Below are 20,435 nucleotides of genomic sequence, written 5' to 3' on the forward strand. Positions count from 1 at the left end.
CGAAAGGTATCATAATTTTTTTTTTTAAATTAAGATAATGTAGACAGCTGCTGAAACCAAGAGAATTGTTGGTGTAATTGCATTTTTCTCCTAAATTTAGATTTTTTAAATTTTTTATTTGACCACAATTGATTATTACAAGGATCAAAGACCGCTTGCATATATAGAGCATTATTTTTGATAAAAATGTATAATCGTTCTAAAGTAGCCTTCATTTGCCCTGGGGACTTGTCATGTTAAGCTACCTGCGATACACAATTTAATTTACCTTCACACGGCTGACTTCAAGTTACAGGTTGTTACTATACATGTACAACAATTGCCTGTAACCCATTTGAAATCCTGACCATCTCCAGTGCACAGACCCTGTACCGATAACGCGGCAAAGGGAAGTCGGAGGACTTCAATAAGTAACAGGGTCTTTAATGTGAACATTCACACGTGGGTAGGGGTTTATTCAATAATATGGAAGAAATGAAGGGAACTACTCTAGGCCACAGTAGCCTTGGTAGAAACTATTCCCATATCTGCTCTATTAAATCCTAAATTCTGCAATTCCCGTGACAGTTTAATTAATAAAGTCCCCCCTCCCCATATTAAGAAAACAGGTGCAGTTTCCCTGAGTGATTGGGCTCTCCTTACTGAAACACCAAATCAGAGGACTGTGCACGTACAAACTTATTCAAATTCCTCCTAGAAAGATTTTATCCTGTGCACATAAATTTACATACATATTCAAACCTTGACTGAAGCAAATGTAATGTAAATTTCAATGATTGCATCTGTCTGGAGACGTTATTATTTGTATTTTATTTTCTGTGACCTGGTTAAAATGGCTACTGCCATCTGCACCGTTACTAATCACCTTTACAAAGTGTTTTTTGTTTTATTAATTCAGGAAGTTGTTTTTTGTAGGGCTGAAAAATGAGGTCCCCCAAAATATAGTGTTGGCAAAGATTCATATGGCCCTAGCTTTGCCATTGAGATGAGACAGACACAATGAAATGAAAAGATAAAGTAATGCATAATGTGTGGAGGACAGCTAGGTTTAAAATGAGAATTAAATAACAATATAAAATTGCCTTTATGGACTAACGAAAGCAAGATATTTTGCAAGCTTTCAGGACACTAAGGTCCCTTCATCATAATAATTTAATTCATTCGTTGCTAGCAAAATCAACAAAAAAAAGCTTTCTGGTTACCACAGTGGATCTAAATTGGCAAACTTTTCCTGGATCCTCGTTGCAGTCTCCTACAATGTTCCATCTTGATCTGCAAGCTAGATTTGTGTGATGCTGTATGTGCATTGCATTTATGCAAATCAATTTCACCTTTTATAATTATTTACACAGCATTGACAATGGTGTAAAGGTAAGAGGTAAAGCCTTAATATTAAAAAGCTGTACCTATGCATGTGCTAGATACAATTCTATTTCTATAAAATCAACTCAGCCTTTTAAGGTTAAATCCCACAAATAAGCACTAGATGGCAGCGTTGCTCAGTAAGTTGAAGGTACTTCCATCAAAAGTTTTTTGTTTTTTTTTCCCCACAAGCAAAATCAAGGGTCTATTATACACAAACTAAGAGTTCTAAAACCTTTGCTTTATTTTGTTTTGGTCTGATATTCCCTAAATTTAAGGACATGGCCTTTAGTTGTGCAAATTATCAATCAGACTATGATGACATCACAGAAGACAATGCATGAAAGTATACCAACAGTTAATCTCTTTAAGATTTGCTAAAGAGGTTTTTCTTAAAGGGATATGCATCACAACGGTCATATTCAAAAGCGTTTAGCTTTGCAGGCTGAAAAAAAGATACGTGATTTGTTTTCATATTTACCTGCTTCTTCTTTCTTATGCTTTCCACACCTGCTCCAGGGAGGGATGCTGATCTAATCAGTGTCCTATCCTTAGGAATGCCTGACAATTTTACACATTTGCAGTCTGAAGATCTCTTCACTCTGCAACATCCTGACAGGGGGGAAGAGAGGGATTAGTGTGATCACGCAGAGCAGGCTCCGGTTTCAGTTTTTTTTTTTCTCCTGCTGCTATACCATGATGCCATGTTTCTATCACTAGTGAATTGTTCTGAAATTGAGATTGATGGGTAAGAGCGGAGAGGCTGAAGAAACTCCGCTAGCAGAGAGGCGTGCCCGACAATGCAACATGAACAAGTTTATTGTATGGTTATAAACATTTATGACATACTTTTTCAAAGTCCTTGCTTTATTTTGCTTTTTTTTTTATATCTATATTTTTTAAAGTGTTTGATAGCTGGTATAAAAAAAAGTAATCCTTTTAAACACTCTCCATGCTTTTGAGGCAAGCTTGTATTTGGATAATTACATTGTCCGGACTCAAGTGAATTATTGGATTTTTGCTAGTAGCATGATCACTTCTTATAGCGATACCTAATTTCCCTATAGTTTGCATAGAATTTATTTAAAAAGAAAACATTTATTTACATTTTTTTTTAATTTGCTATAAATGGTATCTTCCTCTGCAATATTCTGCTAGCTTTTTCGCAGCTGCTGCTTTTTTTTGTTTTGATAATGTGAGTTAGTTGAAATAGACATTGATCAATAAAGCAAATGACAAGTTCCAATATTTTCATTGCTAATTCATTGTCCAGACCCTTTGTGAGTAAAATTAAGAGACTGCTTTCCAGACACGGTTAAAAGTTACGGTCCCCGAACCCCCGTTGGAATTCCTTCTTAATTGCCTTTTCTCCCACACAGTGCTGGTATCAGTGCTGCAGTCATTAAGACTGATGATCTTCTGTGCTACTTGTGCTAATCAGGAAGCATTAGCCTAATCCGCAATGGGTGGTTGTGATTGGTGAAGTTGACCACATTCAGCCTATCACAGTACTACTGTAGGTATGAATCGGTATGACTACAAGGAAGTGTGTAATCTCGTCTTTAGCCACACCTCCAGTGGAGGAGGAGCTATGTGATGCCAGGGATCCTCATTCACTGTTAAACTGCCCGAAAATGGTTTAACACTAAATAGAGGCGCAGTGACAGGAGACTCCAGGCATTATAACCAATCCAATTAAATCAAATTGTTATAGTGCCTACAATGTCCCTTTTTAATAAACTTTATAGACCTGAACAAGCTGGGGGAAAAAATCATTAGAAATTAGATCTTTTCTGATTGGTTTCTTGATATATTCAACTAATCCTGAACAGAAATAAATGCCATCTGTCTACTATAAATAAGATTCGTATTTCCTTCTGCTCTCTCTTACTTTTGTACATTTATGTAAATGTTAATTTGCATAAAAATCTGTCTGTGTATGTATAATATGTATTCCAGGCTCAGAATTTTCACTAGTAGAATTAAGCCCTGGTGAGTGTGCCTTGAACCACTCCACTGCCTGTGCTGCTACGTGATTGGCATAGAGATAATACAAATATGGAACCCACAGACAGCTGTACAAGGCATCGTGGAACATTCAGTGTGCACCCACATGCCAGGCATTGTCAGAAGCGATGGTGAGACACCATGTGTGGTGCTGTCCTTTTTTTAATTCCCAAATGTCAGTCCTGACACCAGCCCCTAAATTAATCTAAAATATTTATAGGTTTCCACACAAAAATCTCTGGGAAGGTCCAAAAAAAGCTTCATAGTTGTTTTTTTGACCCAAACTTCTTGCAAATCCATAAATAGATCAATTGCTTTATTTATGTAATACAGAGTTCTTCTAACAGTATTCCAGTTAATATAACACACACATGATTATTTTTTTGTAAATATGGTTTTTATTGACGAAAATGCAGATGTGTATAAGCATGCAAAGTCGGTGAGGAGACACGCAGATCTCGCGCGTAATATTATATATCAATGCATTTAACTTGACATCATAATCCTATGGGCTCGCAGGCCTCGTTTTCAGTAGGTCGTGTTTCAATACATTTGCCAGCTTCCCCTTATCCGTTCCGTTGCAATTCCCCTTATCTGATTTGTGTACCTGTGCTCAGGGTGTTGTGCACCTTCTGTCTGGGTAATTAGGATTATCTGGTTATAACCTGGGAGACTCTATATTTAACCCTTGGTTCTTGTATTTAGCGGTGTCTTCCCCATGTGTGGTTTGTGTCTCGGGATCCTGTATTTTATTTTATTTTTTTTCCCTTTTTCTTTCTTGTTGGGTGGGGATTAGTCATAACCACCTAGATGTCAGTATTGTGCGTACCTTCACACACATGATTATTCACTAACGTGAGAATTCAAAGTGGATTTCAAATTTAAGGTCGAAACAGCCAAACTGGAAAAATTCTCTAAGCCAACTGTTTGATTACTCTGGCCTTAAAACTGAAATTCACTTTGAATTCTCTCTTTAGTAATTAAAAACCTCTTTCTAAAAACACATGCAACAACCTCTTCACTGACGAGTACTTTTTGATTAAACACATATAACGTGTTTGAAGCAAGGGATATATGTAAACATATATATATATATATATAAAAATACCAAAAAATCCTGCACTCCACCCAAAATAAAATGGTATAATGCCCGGTGCTAAATCCAAACATAAAATTATAAAGCAAAATGAAGATGGAAAGCACTCCAAGGTCTTCTTTAAAATATAACCTTTATTTAATCCAAAAATAAAACGGTCAACGTTTCAGCCCGATATACTCAGGCTTTCCTCAGGACACATCATACAACAAACAATAACCCAATATATAGCATAAAACATAACGCTTACTTACCCCCACCTGTGTTGCATCCGACTCTCAGGGCGACCGGAACGAGACTGCCGCGGGCTGATGACGCGAGTCGTAAGCCACGTGGTGTCGCGCTCAATGACGCGACCCCGGAGACGTTGCCATGGATACCTACATATACAAATCGTAAAAAACTTTAAAAACAACCCTCTAAATGAAATCGTAATGAAAAGCTGCAACTATATTGTTGATAGGGATCCTGAATAGGCATATATATATTCTCAGATGGCAAAATTAAACCTTTAAACATACTCTGATTCAGAGTAACCACATTCTAATGCTCATCATTGAAGATCGTCATAGTAGTATTATGTGGGCAGCCATAACAATTAATGCCAAACCAGATACCCAAATAGATTAAATATTACTTGGATACACTACATAGATAATTAAATAATACAAGAGGAAACTGGCAATGCTTTATAATGACTGCCATGATGCTGCAGCCAGACCAAAAAACGGACTCCTACTCCCATAATTCCCATCCTATCAAAAAGTTCTAATTAACTGCCTATTAATGATCCAACAGTTATCCTTTAACCAAGAACTAAACTTAAACAGTGAATGCAGACTACATATCAGTGACGGACATTAGTCGTTTCCGTATCAAGGAAATACCCTTATACTGCACAATAAACACAAACAAATATAAATCGTGCTCGATAATCTACTCCAATTTAAACAATTTAAACAATATGGAGGATTAATCATTTGATATGGTCTCACAGGAAATATGGCCAGAGATGACTTGATAATAAGATTATGTTGCCTTAATCCAATTAAAGGTCAAAATTTCATGAAGTCTATCCCCCTGGACTGTAACCAAACTAGACCCATATTTGCAGTTCTATAGATTGGGAGCCTGACATAAAGAATAGTGAATATACATAACACACATTCCTAATTCCAAACAATAATGATTGGATACCATCAATACCAAGTCACTAAAGGTAAGTGATCGGCCTCTCCCCCAGGGTGGGCTCATAATCACCCCTCACTCGTGACCATCAATCCCTATATATAATACAAAAATGGTACAGTGGAGATATTTAAACATGTATGCCTATCCCCCAGGGTGAGCATCACATGTTATCCACATATTATAGAAATGCCGATAAACTATATTTCTCATTGAGGCCGTTTGGATATACAGTTCTCAGAGTCCTTATCCAAAAAAGTTCACGTTGGAGCAACATTTTTTTCCTGACCCCTCCTCTCCGTGGAACTGGAACATGATCAATGGCCATCAATTTTAGAGTTGGTAACGTATGTCCCTGTTCCAAAAAATGTTTTGCCACAGGAAGGTCTGACTTCTGGTCCCTATATGCCACTCTGATGCTTGACCTGTGATTCCGAATACGCTCACGTAGGGGTAGGTCGGTTTTCCCAATGTACGTTAGCCCACACGGGCAGCTTAATTTGTACACCACAAAATCAGTGGTGCAAGTCAATCGATGCTTGATATTGTACTTTTTTCCAGTGTGTGGGTGAGTGAAGAATTTCCCAGGTAGCATGTGTCCACAAGTGACACATCCTAAACATCTGTAACAACCTGGGTTCATCACTTTATCTTCTTGTAGATAACAATGCGTAGGATCCGTTCTGACCAATAGGTCCTTAAGGCTTTTATTTCGCTTATAACACATCATTGGCGGGTGCCGAAATTGCTCAGGCAGTGTGACGTCATTTGTCAAAATTCTCCAATTCTTGTTGATAATTTCTTTAAATTGTAAGGAAGCCGTTGAATAGGTTGTTGGAAACACCAATCTCTCCATGGTTGATTTATCCGATGTAGGACAAATTTGTTGGCATTTATCCAATGCCTTTTGTAGTGTGTAATTGCTGTAACCACGTTGTCGGAACTTGTCCCACATATCACTCAATTGAGCTTCAGCCTTCACTTTGTTGGAATTATTCCTCAAAACCCTAAGGAATTGCGAATACGGTAAAGATTCTCTCAATGCCTTGGGATATATATATAAAAGCAATGGATATATATATAAAACACCAACTTTGTAGATTGCCTTTCAGACACACTTCAAAATATGTCAATTTACACCATTTATATTTTTCATTTATTCATTGTTCCTTTAAAAACAAAATGGTGAAATTAAAAGCTTTATACAGTGTCCTTCATCTTACAATATTTCACACAGGATCTAAAATGTTAATGTAAAAGCAAAATTGATATTTGTCTTACATGTATGACAACAATGAAAAAAATAAAAATGGTCAGATACGTTTGATAACTATTTGTAAAGACCCTGAAGGCACTAATAGCAGTACAGTTAACAAAAATTTGCAACGGAATACAAAAAAAAAAGTCTACATTTGAGCATAATCCCCACATACAGTAACAACTGTTAAAATCCTTAATCTTTTGTTAAAATAAAGGTATTCAAAACTCCTACATCAATCCTAATCTATTTCTGAAATGTAATGCTATCTCATATCCCTCCCTAACTATAGGAATGATATGACCTATTGAGATTTACTGTACTGTTTAAAAGTAGAGGGTGAGCAACATTTTAGCAAACGCACAGGAATTCAATTCATGACCAGTGGCTTCTGGCAGACAGTGTGTTCCTCTACAGGCTGCTAATAATTTCTATACTATAAATGAGGGTGAGTGAGGCTTTGTGGACCAAATGTATTCTGCAAAATAAAGTAAAGTAAAAAACGTTTATATTCTATTCTGCAAGTGAAATGGTTAAAATATTAATGACAATCTATAATGCTGAGTAGGTGATCTGTCATAGGTGGCACAGTTTTGTTCACAATAGATTGTGAATGGCAATGAAAATGTATGATATAATCTGAGATATTTATATTTGCATTAAATGCATTAATTACTTTTGTCGGCAAGGGTGGAAACAAATGAAACAACTGCATAATAAATATAAGAAATGACTTCTGGTTTTAGTCTGTGTCTGATTTTTTTATATTTTCAGTAGTTTCATTGGTCTTTGTTTGGAGGAGAAAACTAAAATCCTACTTTTCATTCATATCTTATGGAAACCTTGCAAGCTAAAGATAACAAAGCAGTTTAATAGTGGAATAATCTGTCTCCTATTAATTTTTATTCCCATTGCACACATATTTTATATCACTTAAAGGGACACTATAGTCACCAGAACAACTACAGCTTAATGTAGTTGTTCTGGTGGCTACTGCCTGCCACTGCAGACTTTTTAATGTAAGCACTGCCGTTTCAGAGAATCAGCAGTGTTTATATTACTGCCTAGGGACACCCCCAGTGGCAGTCCCCTAGACACTAGAGGTGCTTCTTGGGTCAGTACTGCACAATACTGGCGTTCTGCGTCTCCACACCGCATTTTCCTACGCATGCTCAATAGCACCCACATTGGATTGGCTGAGATCATCAAGTTTGATTATCTCAGCCAAGGAGGCGAGGGCAGTCGGATCTGCGCAACGCTGGAAAAAAAGTTTATTTTTTTTATAATTCTTTATTCTATAATTCTTAATTTTTGATGTGCATGTTTATATCAAGAGTAATAGTACAGACATTGAAGATTCTGCATAGGAGGGACGTTTCCATCAGTAAGTGTGTAACTAAACAAGAGGAACACAAGAGGTAAGATAAAGAAATAAACACATAGCACTTGGCACTGTTGATTAATTCAAAAAGATAAAATAAAAGGGAAGCCGCCATAATACCAAGAGTAAATAAAAAGTGAATAATTGCAGGAGTCCACCAGATGGTAGATAGACCTCAATCCAACTTTTGTTGGTTTCCGTATGTGTCAACCGCCTTCACCCAATTCCACAACTTTCAAGGGAACAGCTGTGTTTTTAGAAGAAAATTCCTCATGAGGATGTAAGCACGGAGCATGAGCACAGGTAGGGAGCTTGCATGTAGTTGCCGCCAATCTTCTGTACAATACCGCCATCTAGGGATTAAGATTACCAAAGACCCAGAACTCCCAAGTCCTGTCTGGGCTCCAAACTGCTACAGACTCTGCTTCAGGCTCTCTGGGTCCCGGTTGCTTAATAGCGTTGTGGTGCTTCTGCTCTGTAGGAAGAAGGATTTTCTGACCCGGCAGGCCATCAGTAGGCATCAAAGATGATGTGGACCTTTGCAGGTAGGTTGTGTTTGGTGGAGTATGCCCCGATGGTGACGTTGACCTTTGCAGGTTGGTGGAGTGTGTCGGAGGAGTAGTTGAGGCATGCAGTTGGGCTGTCAATTCTCACTGCTGCCTCACCTCTAAGATGGGCCTCTTGGTAGCATACTTCGAAAAGGAATTCCAAGATCTTAGCTAAAAGCTAGAGTTGCATTGTGCAGTACATCATTCAGTCACAAGCCTTGCAGTGATTTAACTGTGTCATTATGACGCCAAACATGAAAAACTTTATATTTCTCTAAGGTGACTGCCAGTGCAAAGGACAGAGCTTATAACAATGATTGACAGGGAGCAAAGATGGTGGCACCCAGTTACAGGATAAAGAGGTGTGAATTTCTTCATTTACACGTTTATTCAATAAAGTGAGAATTTGAAGTAAATTTTAAATTTAAGCCCAAAATAGCCCAACTGGAAGCATAGCTAATTGACTTTGTTTCCATTTCGGCTACTTCTGCCTTAAATTTGGAATTCACTTTGAATTCTTAATAATGCTGTTAATTTTTTTTGAAAAACAAGTTTTTATACCTCACAAATGCATATCTGTTAAACACATGGATAAGTAAACCTAATATTAAAATTCCAGGAAAGGGAGCGTTCCCCTTTAGGAGAGTTGTCCCCATGCACATTCTGTTTTCCTTTTTTGTTTTGTTTTCAGAAGTACTAGGTATGTGACATGGCCGGATTAAGCTGATTTCTACGGGATCTGCATACTTGGACATTTTTGCATCTTACCGCTAATGATTGTATACAAGGCTTCTATTCTGTGCAACCTTGTTTTCTTTTTTTGAACTGGAAAATCTAATTAAATAAAGAAGATTGACTGAGAGCTGAATAAGAAAATGTTTTTTTTTACTAAAGAAAATTAATTAGAACCATCTGTCTTTAAAATATGTAGAAACCCTTTGATCCACCCTTCTTTATTTCATAGCTTCAAGTCTTGGTTGGTTAAAGGAACACTATAACATTAGCAGTGCAAAAGTGAATTCCTAACACTATCCTGTCCCTCTGGCCATTCTCTCCCACAAGCCCCCTGCCAATAAAGGGTTAATAAACCCTTACTTTACTAACCCGTTTTCAGCGCCTGATCCGTCCCCTCTGATGTCACCCGAGAAGGGGAGCTATTGCATATGCACCGCGAGCAACTCAAGTTGCTTTCCTATGGTGATTTCAATGCTTCAATGCTTTCCTATGGTGATTTAACTGACTGTCAGTTCGGTGAACAAAAGTCTCCTAGAAAACAGGAAGTGCCTCTCGTGGCTCTCTGATTGACAGCCACTAAAGGCAGTCTTAACTCAGCAATTTAATTATTGCAGTTTCTCAGAGACTGCAATAATTAACATTGCAGGATTAATTGGGCTGGGGCACTGCGTGCAGACCACTTTAATGTAAAAAGTGAATCTATGAAAAAAAAATGCGTTACTTAGTGTATTTGACATGCCAAAATTTATAACAATAAACTTAAATTATAAATATAGTGATAATGTTAAACGTACGCCTTTACTCCCAATCCGGTGTATACACCAGAGACAGGTCTTCAACTTGCCACACGCACTGTGTTTACACTTGTTTGGTGCCTTTTTGCATTGCAGTGAAATGCAATATGAATTAAGAAAATAATGAAAAAAAAGCTTCTCTTAAAATGAAAGGGATATTAAAGGCTTGATTTGACAACCATTTTCACACATTGTACAAATGATATAGGCAAACGTTAAAGGACCACTACAGGCACCCAGACCACTTAGGCTCAATGAAGTGGTCTGGGTGCCAGGTCCATCTAGGATTAACCCTTTCTGCTGTAAACATAGCAGTTTCTCTGAAACTGCTATGTTTATATATGGGTTAATCCAGCCTCTATTGGCTGTCTCATTGACAGCCACTAGAGGCGCTTCCGCGCTTCTCACTGTGATTTTCACAGTGAGAAGACGCCAGCGTCCATAGGAAAGCATTGAGAATGCTTTCCTGTGGACTGGCTGAATGCGTGTGCGGCTCTTGCCGCGCATGCGCATTCAGCTGGTGACGTCAGAAGAGGGAGGAGAGTCCCCAGTGCCGAGGAAGTCCGGCGCTGGAGAAAGGTAAGTATTTGCCCCATTCCCCTTCAACCCGGTGGAACTGGGACCCTGAGTGTGGGGGCACCCTCAGGGCACTATAGTGTCAGGAAAACGAGTTTGTTTTCCTGGCACTATAGTGGTCCTTTAATATAAAAACTGCTTGGTTGTACCACATGCAAATTGAGAGCTGTAGGCAGGAGGAGAGAAATGGCCATCCAAGTGGTCCTTGTGGCTGTGTGAAGTAATATAATGAGTATGAATGGTTATCAGCATCATTGTTCTAACTAGTCTTAGTCATCTGATGCATGTGGGAGTTTAATGTACGCAGCCAGCTGTGCCCTTAGTATGACAGACTCTCTCATTTGCCTTTCTTTCAAACATTCTAAATAAAAGGAAGGTAGTGGGCTGGGATTAACAGCTCGTAGCTCTCCAGATGTTTTTAATTATCGTCGGTCTGAATATGTATTATTTATGGTGCTACTGGGCTGGATACATAAGGAATCGGGTACAAAATAATTACTTTATTACGCAGAAACAAAATCCATACAACAGGTTTTGAGAGCGATCCAACCATTACAAATCTTTGTCATTTAAAATATTGCAATCGAAGGCAGGTAACTTTTGTGGATGATAGGCATTGCAGTAAATTGACAGACAGAGGCCATTTGAACCATTGTTTGACAAGTATTCCACCAACATGCTAGAAGAAAAACCATCAGTTAAATTCTAAACTAATCAAAATTTCTCCTGATATAAATAAATGAACATAGAAACATAGAATGTGACGGCAGATAAGAACAATTCGGCCCATCGAGTCTGCCCAGTTTTCTAAATACTTTCATTAGTCCCTGGCCTTATCTTATATCTAGGATAAAGATACGGTTCCTCTATGTTCATTTTGTGGCAGCTAAGAGATCTAAGCCTTTTCTGAGTCCTAAGACTTAGATCCTATCTGCGAAAGTAGATTTGTGAACAATGTGCTCTGTTGATCAATAAGTCTGCAAGTGAAACCACTGTTTAAGCTTCCATTACATAATGAGCTTTTTATAGGCGGACCAGAAAAAAAATCAAAGTTCGTTTTGGGACATGTTTTGTCTTTGCTTCTGGATTAACTTGCAGATAAATTAGGCACCAAAGGCCTCTTGGTCCACAGAAAGCAGAATGTGTGCATCCAACAGCCAACAACGTCTATTTCTCCAGCCATTTTGGGATTATATTCTTGATAAATTTTATGACCGAGTGGGCTCCCCATTTTTCCCAGTCTTGCTGGCCTTTTCTGGCTATGTTTTGTTCAGTTTCCCCTTCGCTGTTGCCGATCTGTTGGGAAAACGATGCCACTTCTTTTACCAATACAAAATCCAGAAGAAGAAACACCCAACCATAATGATGATGTGTATGTGTATCTGGAAAGCTGTTTCCAACCACCTCGTCTATGTTTTCCCAGTGGTTACGGTGATTTGGTTATGCATGCCTCCACCACCTTTGCCAGACACTGCTCCCTCTGTGTGTACTCTTCTTGGGGAAGTTTTTGGTTGTCTTCTCTTGTTTGACTTTCAGTATTTTGTATGGCATATACTACACCATAAAAACCACTGGCTCTACAAGAAGGTCCATGCTATTCACCACAAATATATTGCCCCGTTCTCCTGGTCAAGTCAAAACCTTGGAGGCTATGAGTTGATGACCGTTGGCTTCTGGAGTAGCACCAATCCCATTATGTTAGGGTGCCATCCACTTACAGCTTGGGTATGCAACCTGATTAGCATCTGGATGTCTGTGAATGACCATATTGGCTACGACTTGCCCTGGTCTCTTAGCCACATGTTACCTTTTGGGTTATATGGTGGAGCCCTGGCACATGACTTACATCACCAGAAACCAGAAACAAACTTTGCTCCTTTTTTTGGCCACTGGGACTTGATTTTTGGAACATCTAGTTATGAGGATAATAGAACATAGAACCAGCCAATACCCATGCTGGTAGATGCCAATAACTGAATTCAGGATAAAACATCACCAACACAGAAATAATGAATTATATAACTTTATTACATGTATAATACAGGTATTGCTGTTAGCACTATCCCAACCTAATGATGACTGTTGATAACCTTGTAAACGTGGTGTATTTGGGGGTATCAGTGTGCACTCTTATTATATCAGATTCTGTCAAATGTTACATTGTTTGTCAGTTTGTATATGAATTTCTTCATGTCTCCTGTAGTTGTACTGGTATGTCTGTCAGACAGCTGTGTGTGTCTATGTGCAATATATGGTTCAGTCTACTCTCCAAGTGTGGGTATTCATTTAATTTGCTTTCTTTGAGTGTAGAGGTATGTGAATGTGGATCTGTTCATTCATGTTCATTTTATACAGTGTGATGTTTTCGTTCAATGCAGCATTAGCAGTATGCAAATGTTATACGTAACTGAATGTCAGTACTGTAGGCTTGCAACAGGCACATTGAAAACAAAAATCATGATAAATTGTTGTTTTGTCATAATGTTGTAATATTTATTTATCCCCCACCAGATACACCATTGTGTATCTTATATATTATTATTTTTCTAAGTAAGCTAAGGGCTAGAATTTCTTTTGTAGAGTCACCCGAGAACATACCCCATTTACTTGAGTTTGGTGGGAGTTAAATACATTAATACATATCACAGCATTGTTCAATATTATACATTTATCTTACTAAACACACCATTTCATTTGTGACTGTATCACTTTTTGTTTTATTAGATTATATGTTGTTAAGATGTAGTGTTGTATCTTCACATTGTGTCTTTAAACTTGGGATACGTTTTCAAGAAGTGAAGAGGTTAAAAGGCTATTTAAAGAATTTTCCTCTTTGATGTCTATGACTGACAGTGAATTCTAGTACTAATAAAGAGTTTACTAAATGAATCGAGACACATTCCTGTGTATGGCCACTTATGTTAACCTATAACTTCCCCTTGTGTCTGCTGCCTGTGTGTCTCTTGCGGTCCCTTTAAATCAGTCACATTATCCTCCTGGAGCCAGGCTGCGTTGTCAGGGAGCTTAAAGGGTTTGAATTGTTGGGTTTGTATGAGATGCTGAATGGGAGGGGGAGTCAGCTCTGCGCCATCCAAATGAATAATAAAAAGGAATAGAGTATGTTGCTTTTCCTTTTGAAGAGTTCAGCTGAGCAGGTGCTGACAATGGAGGGGATCTCGTGCCTGTCTCATATTTTGGATAATTCTCTTTCCAGCCAACCGGTGATACAGCCATTGTGGGATTACCTACGGCTTTATTACTCTGATACTTTGAGGTCTCCACTCTTTCCTGTGATCCTCACCGTATCATCTTATGTTATTTTCTGCATCCCTTATCTGGTCTTCAACCTCATGGGCAGGAGGTGGCCTTATATCCACAAATACAAGATCCAACAGGAAAGGAACCCTACAGGAGCTATGATCCTCCACTGTCTTGGGGTTACGCTGTACAATCACCTGTTCTTCATATTCCCTGCTGCAGTTGCCCAGTGGTACTGGAGACCTCCATCTCCTCTCCCAGAAGAGTCTCCTACCATCCTGGATATAGTATTTGGGGTGGTGGGAAGCCTTCTCCTGTTCGATTTCCAGTATTTTATCTGGCACATGATCCACCACAAAAACCAATGGCTTTATAAGACTTTTCATGCCATTCATCATGAATACATGGCTCCTTTTTCTCTGGCCACACAGTGTCTTGGTGGTTGGGAACTTGTGACTGTTGGGTTTTGGACCACAATCAATCCCATCATATTCAGGTGTCATCTTCTCACGTGCTGGATATTTATGGTATTCCATGTGTACGTCTCAGTAGAAGACCACTGTGGATATGATTTCCCCTGGTCCACACCCAACCTGATACCATTTGGAATCTATGGCGGGCCAATAAAACATGATATGCATCATCAAAAGCCCATGAGCAACTATGCCCCTCACTTCACTCACTGGGACAAAATCTTTGGCACCCATGCTGAGTTTAGCTCGGTGAAAGGCATCTTGGAGCTTGCAACCCCTAATAAAACCTGCTGTGCCAGCAGGGAAGAGGACAGCTTGTATGACGAAAGCGTTTCTCCTACCGAAAGGGTGGCCGAAGAAAGAAGTTGAAGTCTTCAAAAAAAAAATCATCCACGATGTAAATGTGTAATTTGTATAAAAAATTGTTTAATGCGTTTGAAAGTCATTCCAATCCTATCGCATTCCTTAATCGTTTTCCTTTCTTAATTCAAGCCAGGTGGTCAACAGAGCACTACGGTGAGATAGATATATATATGTACGTAATGTGACAGATACTATTACAGTAGGCTAGCGAGATCCAGGGTGCTTTTAGAAAACATTAACCTCCTGCCGTACCAACTTCTGTTCCCTTTTTTTGCCTTACAAAGCATCGCAGTGTACAGATCTAAACTGCAATGTCAACAGATGGAGCAACAGAGTTCCGATTCTGATGGCAGTGGGACCGTGGGTATATTTGTAATCCACGCTGCCTCTGACATTAAAGCTTTAATTAAAAGGAGGGGAAATAAAACAGAGGTGTTTTGTCTCCATTGCTTTTAAAAGCAATTGAATTGTAATGCATTAAAAAACAGATTGAAAAATGAAGGCTACGCTGTAACCATAGCTGAGTTTTAGAATTTTGGCCTCAATTTTGGAATTTCAGATTTAAAGGGACACTCCAGGCACCCAGACCACTTCTGCCCATTGGAGTGGTCTGGGTGCCAACTCCCACTACTCTTAACCCTGCAAGTGTAATTATTTCAGTTTTCTATAAACTGCAATAATTACCATGCAGGGTTAACTCCTCCTCTAGTGGCTGTCTACTAGACAGCCACTAGAGGGCACTTCCTGGTTCCAGCGTCGCTCATTTCCCCATAGAAAAGCATTGAAATGCATTTTCAATGCTTTCCTATGGGGAGCGCTAATGCGCATGCGCGGCATTGCCGCGCATGCGCATTAGGTCTCCCCGGCCGGTGGGCGTGATCAGTCTCGCCCACCGGCCGACGGAGTCAGAAGGAGGAGCAGCGCGGAGGTGGAAGCAGCGACGAGGGACATCGCCGCTGCCTCAGGTAAGTTACTGAAGGGGTTTTCACCCCTTCAGCAACCGGGGATTGGGGGATGGGAGGGAGAGGGGACCTGCAGTGCCAGGAAAACGGATTGTTTTCCTGGAACTGGAGTGTCCCTTTAAGTTCACTACAATTCGAAGTTCGGGAAATTAAGCCCCATAATTATTTAGGGCAGTTGGAATTTTTTGAGTATTCACATTTTTGTTTATAGTTAGGCCAAAATAGCTCCATGTCAGCTAGGTTTGTAATTCAGCTATTTTGCTAAAAAAAAAAAAAAAAATGAAAATCAGTTTGAACTTTGAAATTGTTTTGAATTCCGGTCAATTTTCACTTTACTGAATAACCTGTTAATAAACTCTTAGTGAGCTAGAGAGCTAGTACAATAATAGGCTGGTTTTCCTTATCCACATGGATATTGTTCTCTCTTTCATTATTATATTTAAGTAATATCAATTTTATTTTTTTGTTTTGTTCGAATCGATTAGTCCAAAAGTATATTTTAGTTTTGGGCAATTTGGGTTTTGTCCCTATGATGTTCAGGTTCACACTGGCACATACACACACTGACACATATACACAGATACACATTGACACACACCTACACACAATGACACGCACGCACACAATCTGACATATATTTCTTAGCTTATCTTTTGGGTCCTGAAGGGTAGGTTGCTTGGGGTCTGGGCTGAGGCTGATGGGAGTAAACATGCAGCAGCTCACTCCAGCCTCTCCATGCTGCCTATGGTGGTGTTGCCTCCAGCTTCCTCCTTCCCGCATGGCTATCTTTTTAGCTGGGAAAAATTTCAGGATATCACTTACTCCCAGCCGGCAGATACGGCCGTACCGTGACCCTGTTCAGAAACAACACCTGTCGGGTGGATAATCAGTAGGGTTCATTTATTGAGGCCATTTATCATAAATAATATCCTGGAAATCAAACACACACAATCTGACATACATCGTAGCCGCATTAAAAATGCAGGTGTCTCCCGGAGTTACTGGGAGACTTGGGATGTCTGGTAGGGTGTGTGGGGAAATAGGGGCTGAGGTGTCAAGGAAAGTATCAAAGTGTTGCTGTGGTAACCTGCGGCTATGCTCTAACTTGGAAGCCAGAGCAGTTCAGTCTCTCTCCTCTCCCTCGACCCCATTGGCATTAGTGTGGGCTGGCCGGTGAGTGAGATCTCTGGGTCAGCTGAGGAGATCCTTTGATCCATCGCAGCCCCCTAGGCATTTGCCATGTTTGCCCAATGGCCAGCCAGGGCCAATGTAAGAGTGTCTGAGAGTATATGTGTTGTCTTGCAATCTGCTTGGCATTGTGTATATGTGGGTGTGTATTTTGCAGTGTATATACCCGGGCGTGCATCTGAGAATGTGTGTCTGTTGGAGTGTCCGGTAGGGAGTAGTTTTGTGTATGTGTGTATGTGTATCTAGCAGTGTGTCTCTGTGAGTGTGTATAATTACCAATATGGATACCGCACTCTCCTGGATCCCAGGGTGCAACCGGGCCTGAGGTTGGCCAATCCTCACAATGTGATTTGCAACAAAGTAATGATGATGCAGGCACTCAAGTTCAATCCAGTGGGCAGATTTATTGGAGCAAAGTAGAAACAACGTTTCGGCCCACAACAGGGCCTTTGTCAATCTGCCCACTGGACTGAACTTGAGTGCCTACACCATCATTACTTTTTTGCCAATCTGTGAGTGTGTATGTCTGAAAGTCTGCATCTCTACGTGGAAATGTATTTCTGTGTGATCAACTGCGAGCATGTTTCTTTTTTTTTTTTAAGTGTGTGTGTGTGTGTGTGTGTCAGGTATGGTAAGGGTGCACCCAGCCCGTGGTTTTTATGAATGGTCCCAAAGTTCCGATTTTTCCATCCACATTCTGTAGGTCACAAGGTCACATTAAAGAGGTAGTGTCACTGCTCTGGAAAATACTCAGTTTAATAAAAAATAAAAAAACTTCTGTAAACCTTTTTTTTCAAAGTGATGTTTGTTTTTCTTTTAAATTAAAATCAAAGATTTAGCCATAAGACACATCGTAAATGTATGCTTTCTCTATGCTGACTGCAAAGTGCATTTAAGGACAGAGTTTATTACAGCGATTAACAGGGAGCTAAAATGATGGTGCCCAGTTGCAGGATATAAATATGTGAATTTCTACATTTAGTTTTATATTTCACACCTCACAGGACACGGTTAACCGGAAGATGCCCTCAAGTGGTCACCTTGGGTCCAGGGTCTCACTAGTTTGGATCCACTCCTCAAAACTAGCTTCCCATATAGAGCTCACTCGTCAGCATCTGTTTCCTGGGGAGAAGGCAGACCTCGCTGTCTCCCCGGAAGCCACTATGTATGTAGAGAGTATTGTAATGGACCCTCTGGTCACCTAAGCCCGATACATGTCTCTTCAAACCCCCACCGCTTCACAAATGACAATCAACACTATGGACTAACCCTCCAGCTCTTGTCTCCCATCCCAGCGCCCCTTCCCTTCAGCCCAGAGCCACCTTTCATCCACCAGGGGTGCCACTAAGACATGATGTGCCTGATGGGGAGCAACCCCAAAGCGCTCTAGCACTCTAAAGCGGATTGCAGAGTCATCCGCTAAAACTTTAACCAGAGCGCTCTCAGTGCCAGGAACATCAAACAGGGCACTTTTTGGAGGGTTAACAGAGGAGGTGGAGAGGCATGAAATGACACCAATGACTTGGGGGAGCCCCATGTACCCATGGAAAGCACTGTGGTTTTAGGTGACCGGGTACCCAACACTCTTAAACTCTGCACCAGATCCGAGGCTAGCCGTGTCCAGCTAAACTTTTGTACTTCCATCCAACTCAGGTTAGACTCATCCGATCTGAGCACTTTTTGGACAGAATGGGCGCTCTAGAGAGACCTTTGGGGGGTGCTCTGCTATATTGTTTGTGTTTTGGGGTGTTTTCTGTATTGTGCTCTCTGTATCCAGGAGATAATGAGTTTTACTGAGAGATGACTCAATTATCTCCCAGACATAGAGGCGCCTGGGCAGACTTAGGTGACAGTGAATGGAGAAACCATGCTGGAGGCCTGGTAATAAATCTGTGTGCTTTGCTCAATAAAAACAGTTTTTCACCCTTCAATAAGTCTCGACTAATGCTTGGGTGAGACAGCAGTAGATCTTGAAGGAGAGCATAATCACTCTGGAGCTATACACACTGTGAAGGGACTGTGAAGGGACAACCTAGGGGGTAGTAACCCATCTTCTCAAGGGTATAGTGTCAGAAGTATCTAAAGAATTGCACTATTTCCTGAGACCTCATAGTGCCTCTCAAGAGATGGGTTTCTCGGGGACCTCACAGAGACCATCCTGAGTCATGATTATTGCCATACATTCCAAGTGTTGATATTTCAGTTTCTGCAACAACTTTTCTCAGGTTATTTTCAATAAGGACCTTGGGAGGCATTTTTTGTGATGCCCACTTACTTTTATAAGTACTGTTTGTCTGCTGGCAAGTTGAATCAGCAGTGCGAGGGTTAATTATGTTGATTGCTAGCCAGCTGCAACATTAAAAAAGTTTTTAAAAATTAAATAAATAAGAAATCTTATGGGGGGGCGTCAATAGGATTACTGTTAGGTGGGTTAGTAACCTCTCTATGCCCCCAACTGCCATTCAGGGTGCATATCTTGTAAACATTTAAAGCTGGCCACTGTGCGGCCATTGATGCCCATGCTAGGACACGTGGTCAGATGTTCAAAACTTTTAAATTTACACCGTTAAGGTAACATACCATATATACTCATGTATAAGTCAATTTTTAGTCTTAAACTTAATTTAAACTTCGACTTATCCACAGGTCAATGCTAGTTTCAATAGAATTTTGTACTGCGTTCGGGAGTTGAATGGCGTTCGGGACTCAAATGTGAGGCAATGTCAACTCCCGAATGCCGTTCTCCTAGCTGGTCGGGAAGTCGAACAGGCAGGGGTACAAGTTTCATTGAGGTTCGCAGGCTTGCATAGCTTACTCAGAGATACATGCCATCGACGACCATGTAGCGCTGACTGCGTTAGGGAGACAACACGTGTGTTCGTATATATGAATGGCGGTCACCCAGGGAATGCTTGTTTGTTATTAACAGCCAGGGGTGGTTGGTGATTACAAGGTATTAACAAGGGGGACCACACAGAGTCTGTTCCATAAACGAACAGAAGCCGAACAGTTCCATTCGAAAAAAGTACCCTCGACTTATCCACGAGTCATAGCATATTTCACAATTGTTGGTCAAAAAACTGCACTCGAGATCAACTTATACACAAGATCGAATTAAAGACGAATATATACGGTAGTATACCCCAGCCCCGGCCCAAAACATGGGTGACAGGTGGAGGCAATTATAATATAACTGGGGAGAAGGTAATGTCCCCACTCCTGTCCCATCCCATTAGCAACAGGTCG

General features: G+C 40.1%; 2 protein-coding genes across 2 annotated transcripts; both read left to right on the forward strand.

Moving 5' to 3' along the window:
• The first annotated feature begins 12,085 nt into the window (after nt 1–12,085).
• On the forward strand, nt 12,086–12,937 carry LOC134601861 (cholesterol 25-hydroxylase-like protein 1, member 1). Its single transcript, XM_063446364.1, has one exon. The coding sequence runs from the start codon at nt 12,086–12,088 to the stop codon at nt 12,881–12,883; it is 798 nt and encodes a 265-aa protein (XP_063302434.1). The 3' UTR covers nt 12,884–12,937.
• A 1,151-nt stretch (nt 12,938–14,088) lies between these two features.
• On the forward strand, nt 14,089–15,045 carry LOC134601429 (cholesterol 25-hydroxylase-like protein 1, member 2). The gene has a single exon (XM_063445915.1). The coding sequence runs from the start codon at nt 14,110–14,112 to the stop codon at nt 15,043–15,045; it is 936 nt and encodes a 311-aa protein (XP_063301985.1). The 5' UTR covers nt 14,089–14,109.
• The last annotated feature ends 5,390 nt before the right edge of the window (nt 15,046–20,435 follow it).

The sequence above is a fragment of the Pelobates fuscus genome, chromosome 3 (assembly GCF_036172605.1).
Source record: "Pelobates fuscus isolate aPelFus1 chromosome 3, aPelFus1.pri, whole genome shotgun sequence".
Taxonomy (NCBI): Eukaryota; Metazoa; Chordata; class Amphibia; order Anura; family Pelobatidae; genus Pelobates; species Pelobates fuscus.

Coding starts and splice junctions, on each gene's coding strand:
- LOC134601861 (XM_063446364.1), top strand. CDS start 12,086: ATGTGTGCATCCAACAGCCAACAACGTCTATTTCTCCAGCCATTTTGG.
- LOC134601429 (XM_063445915.1), top strand. CDS start 14,110: ATGGAGGGGATCTCGTGCCTGTCTCATATTTTGGATAATTCTCTTTCC.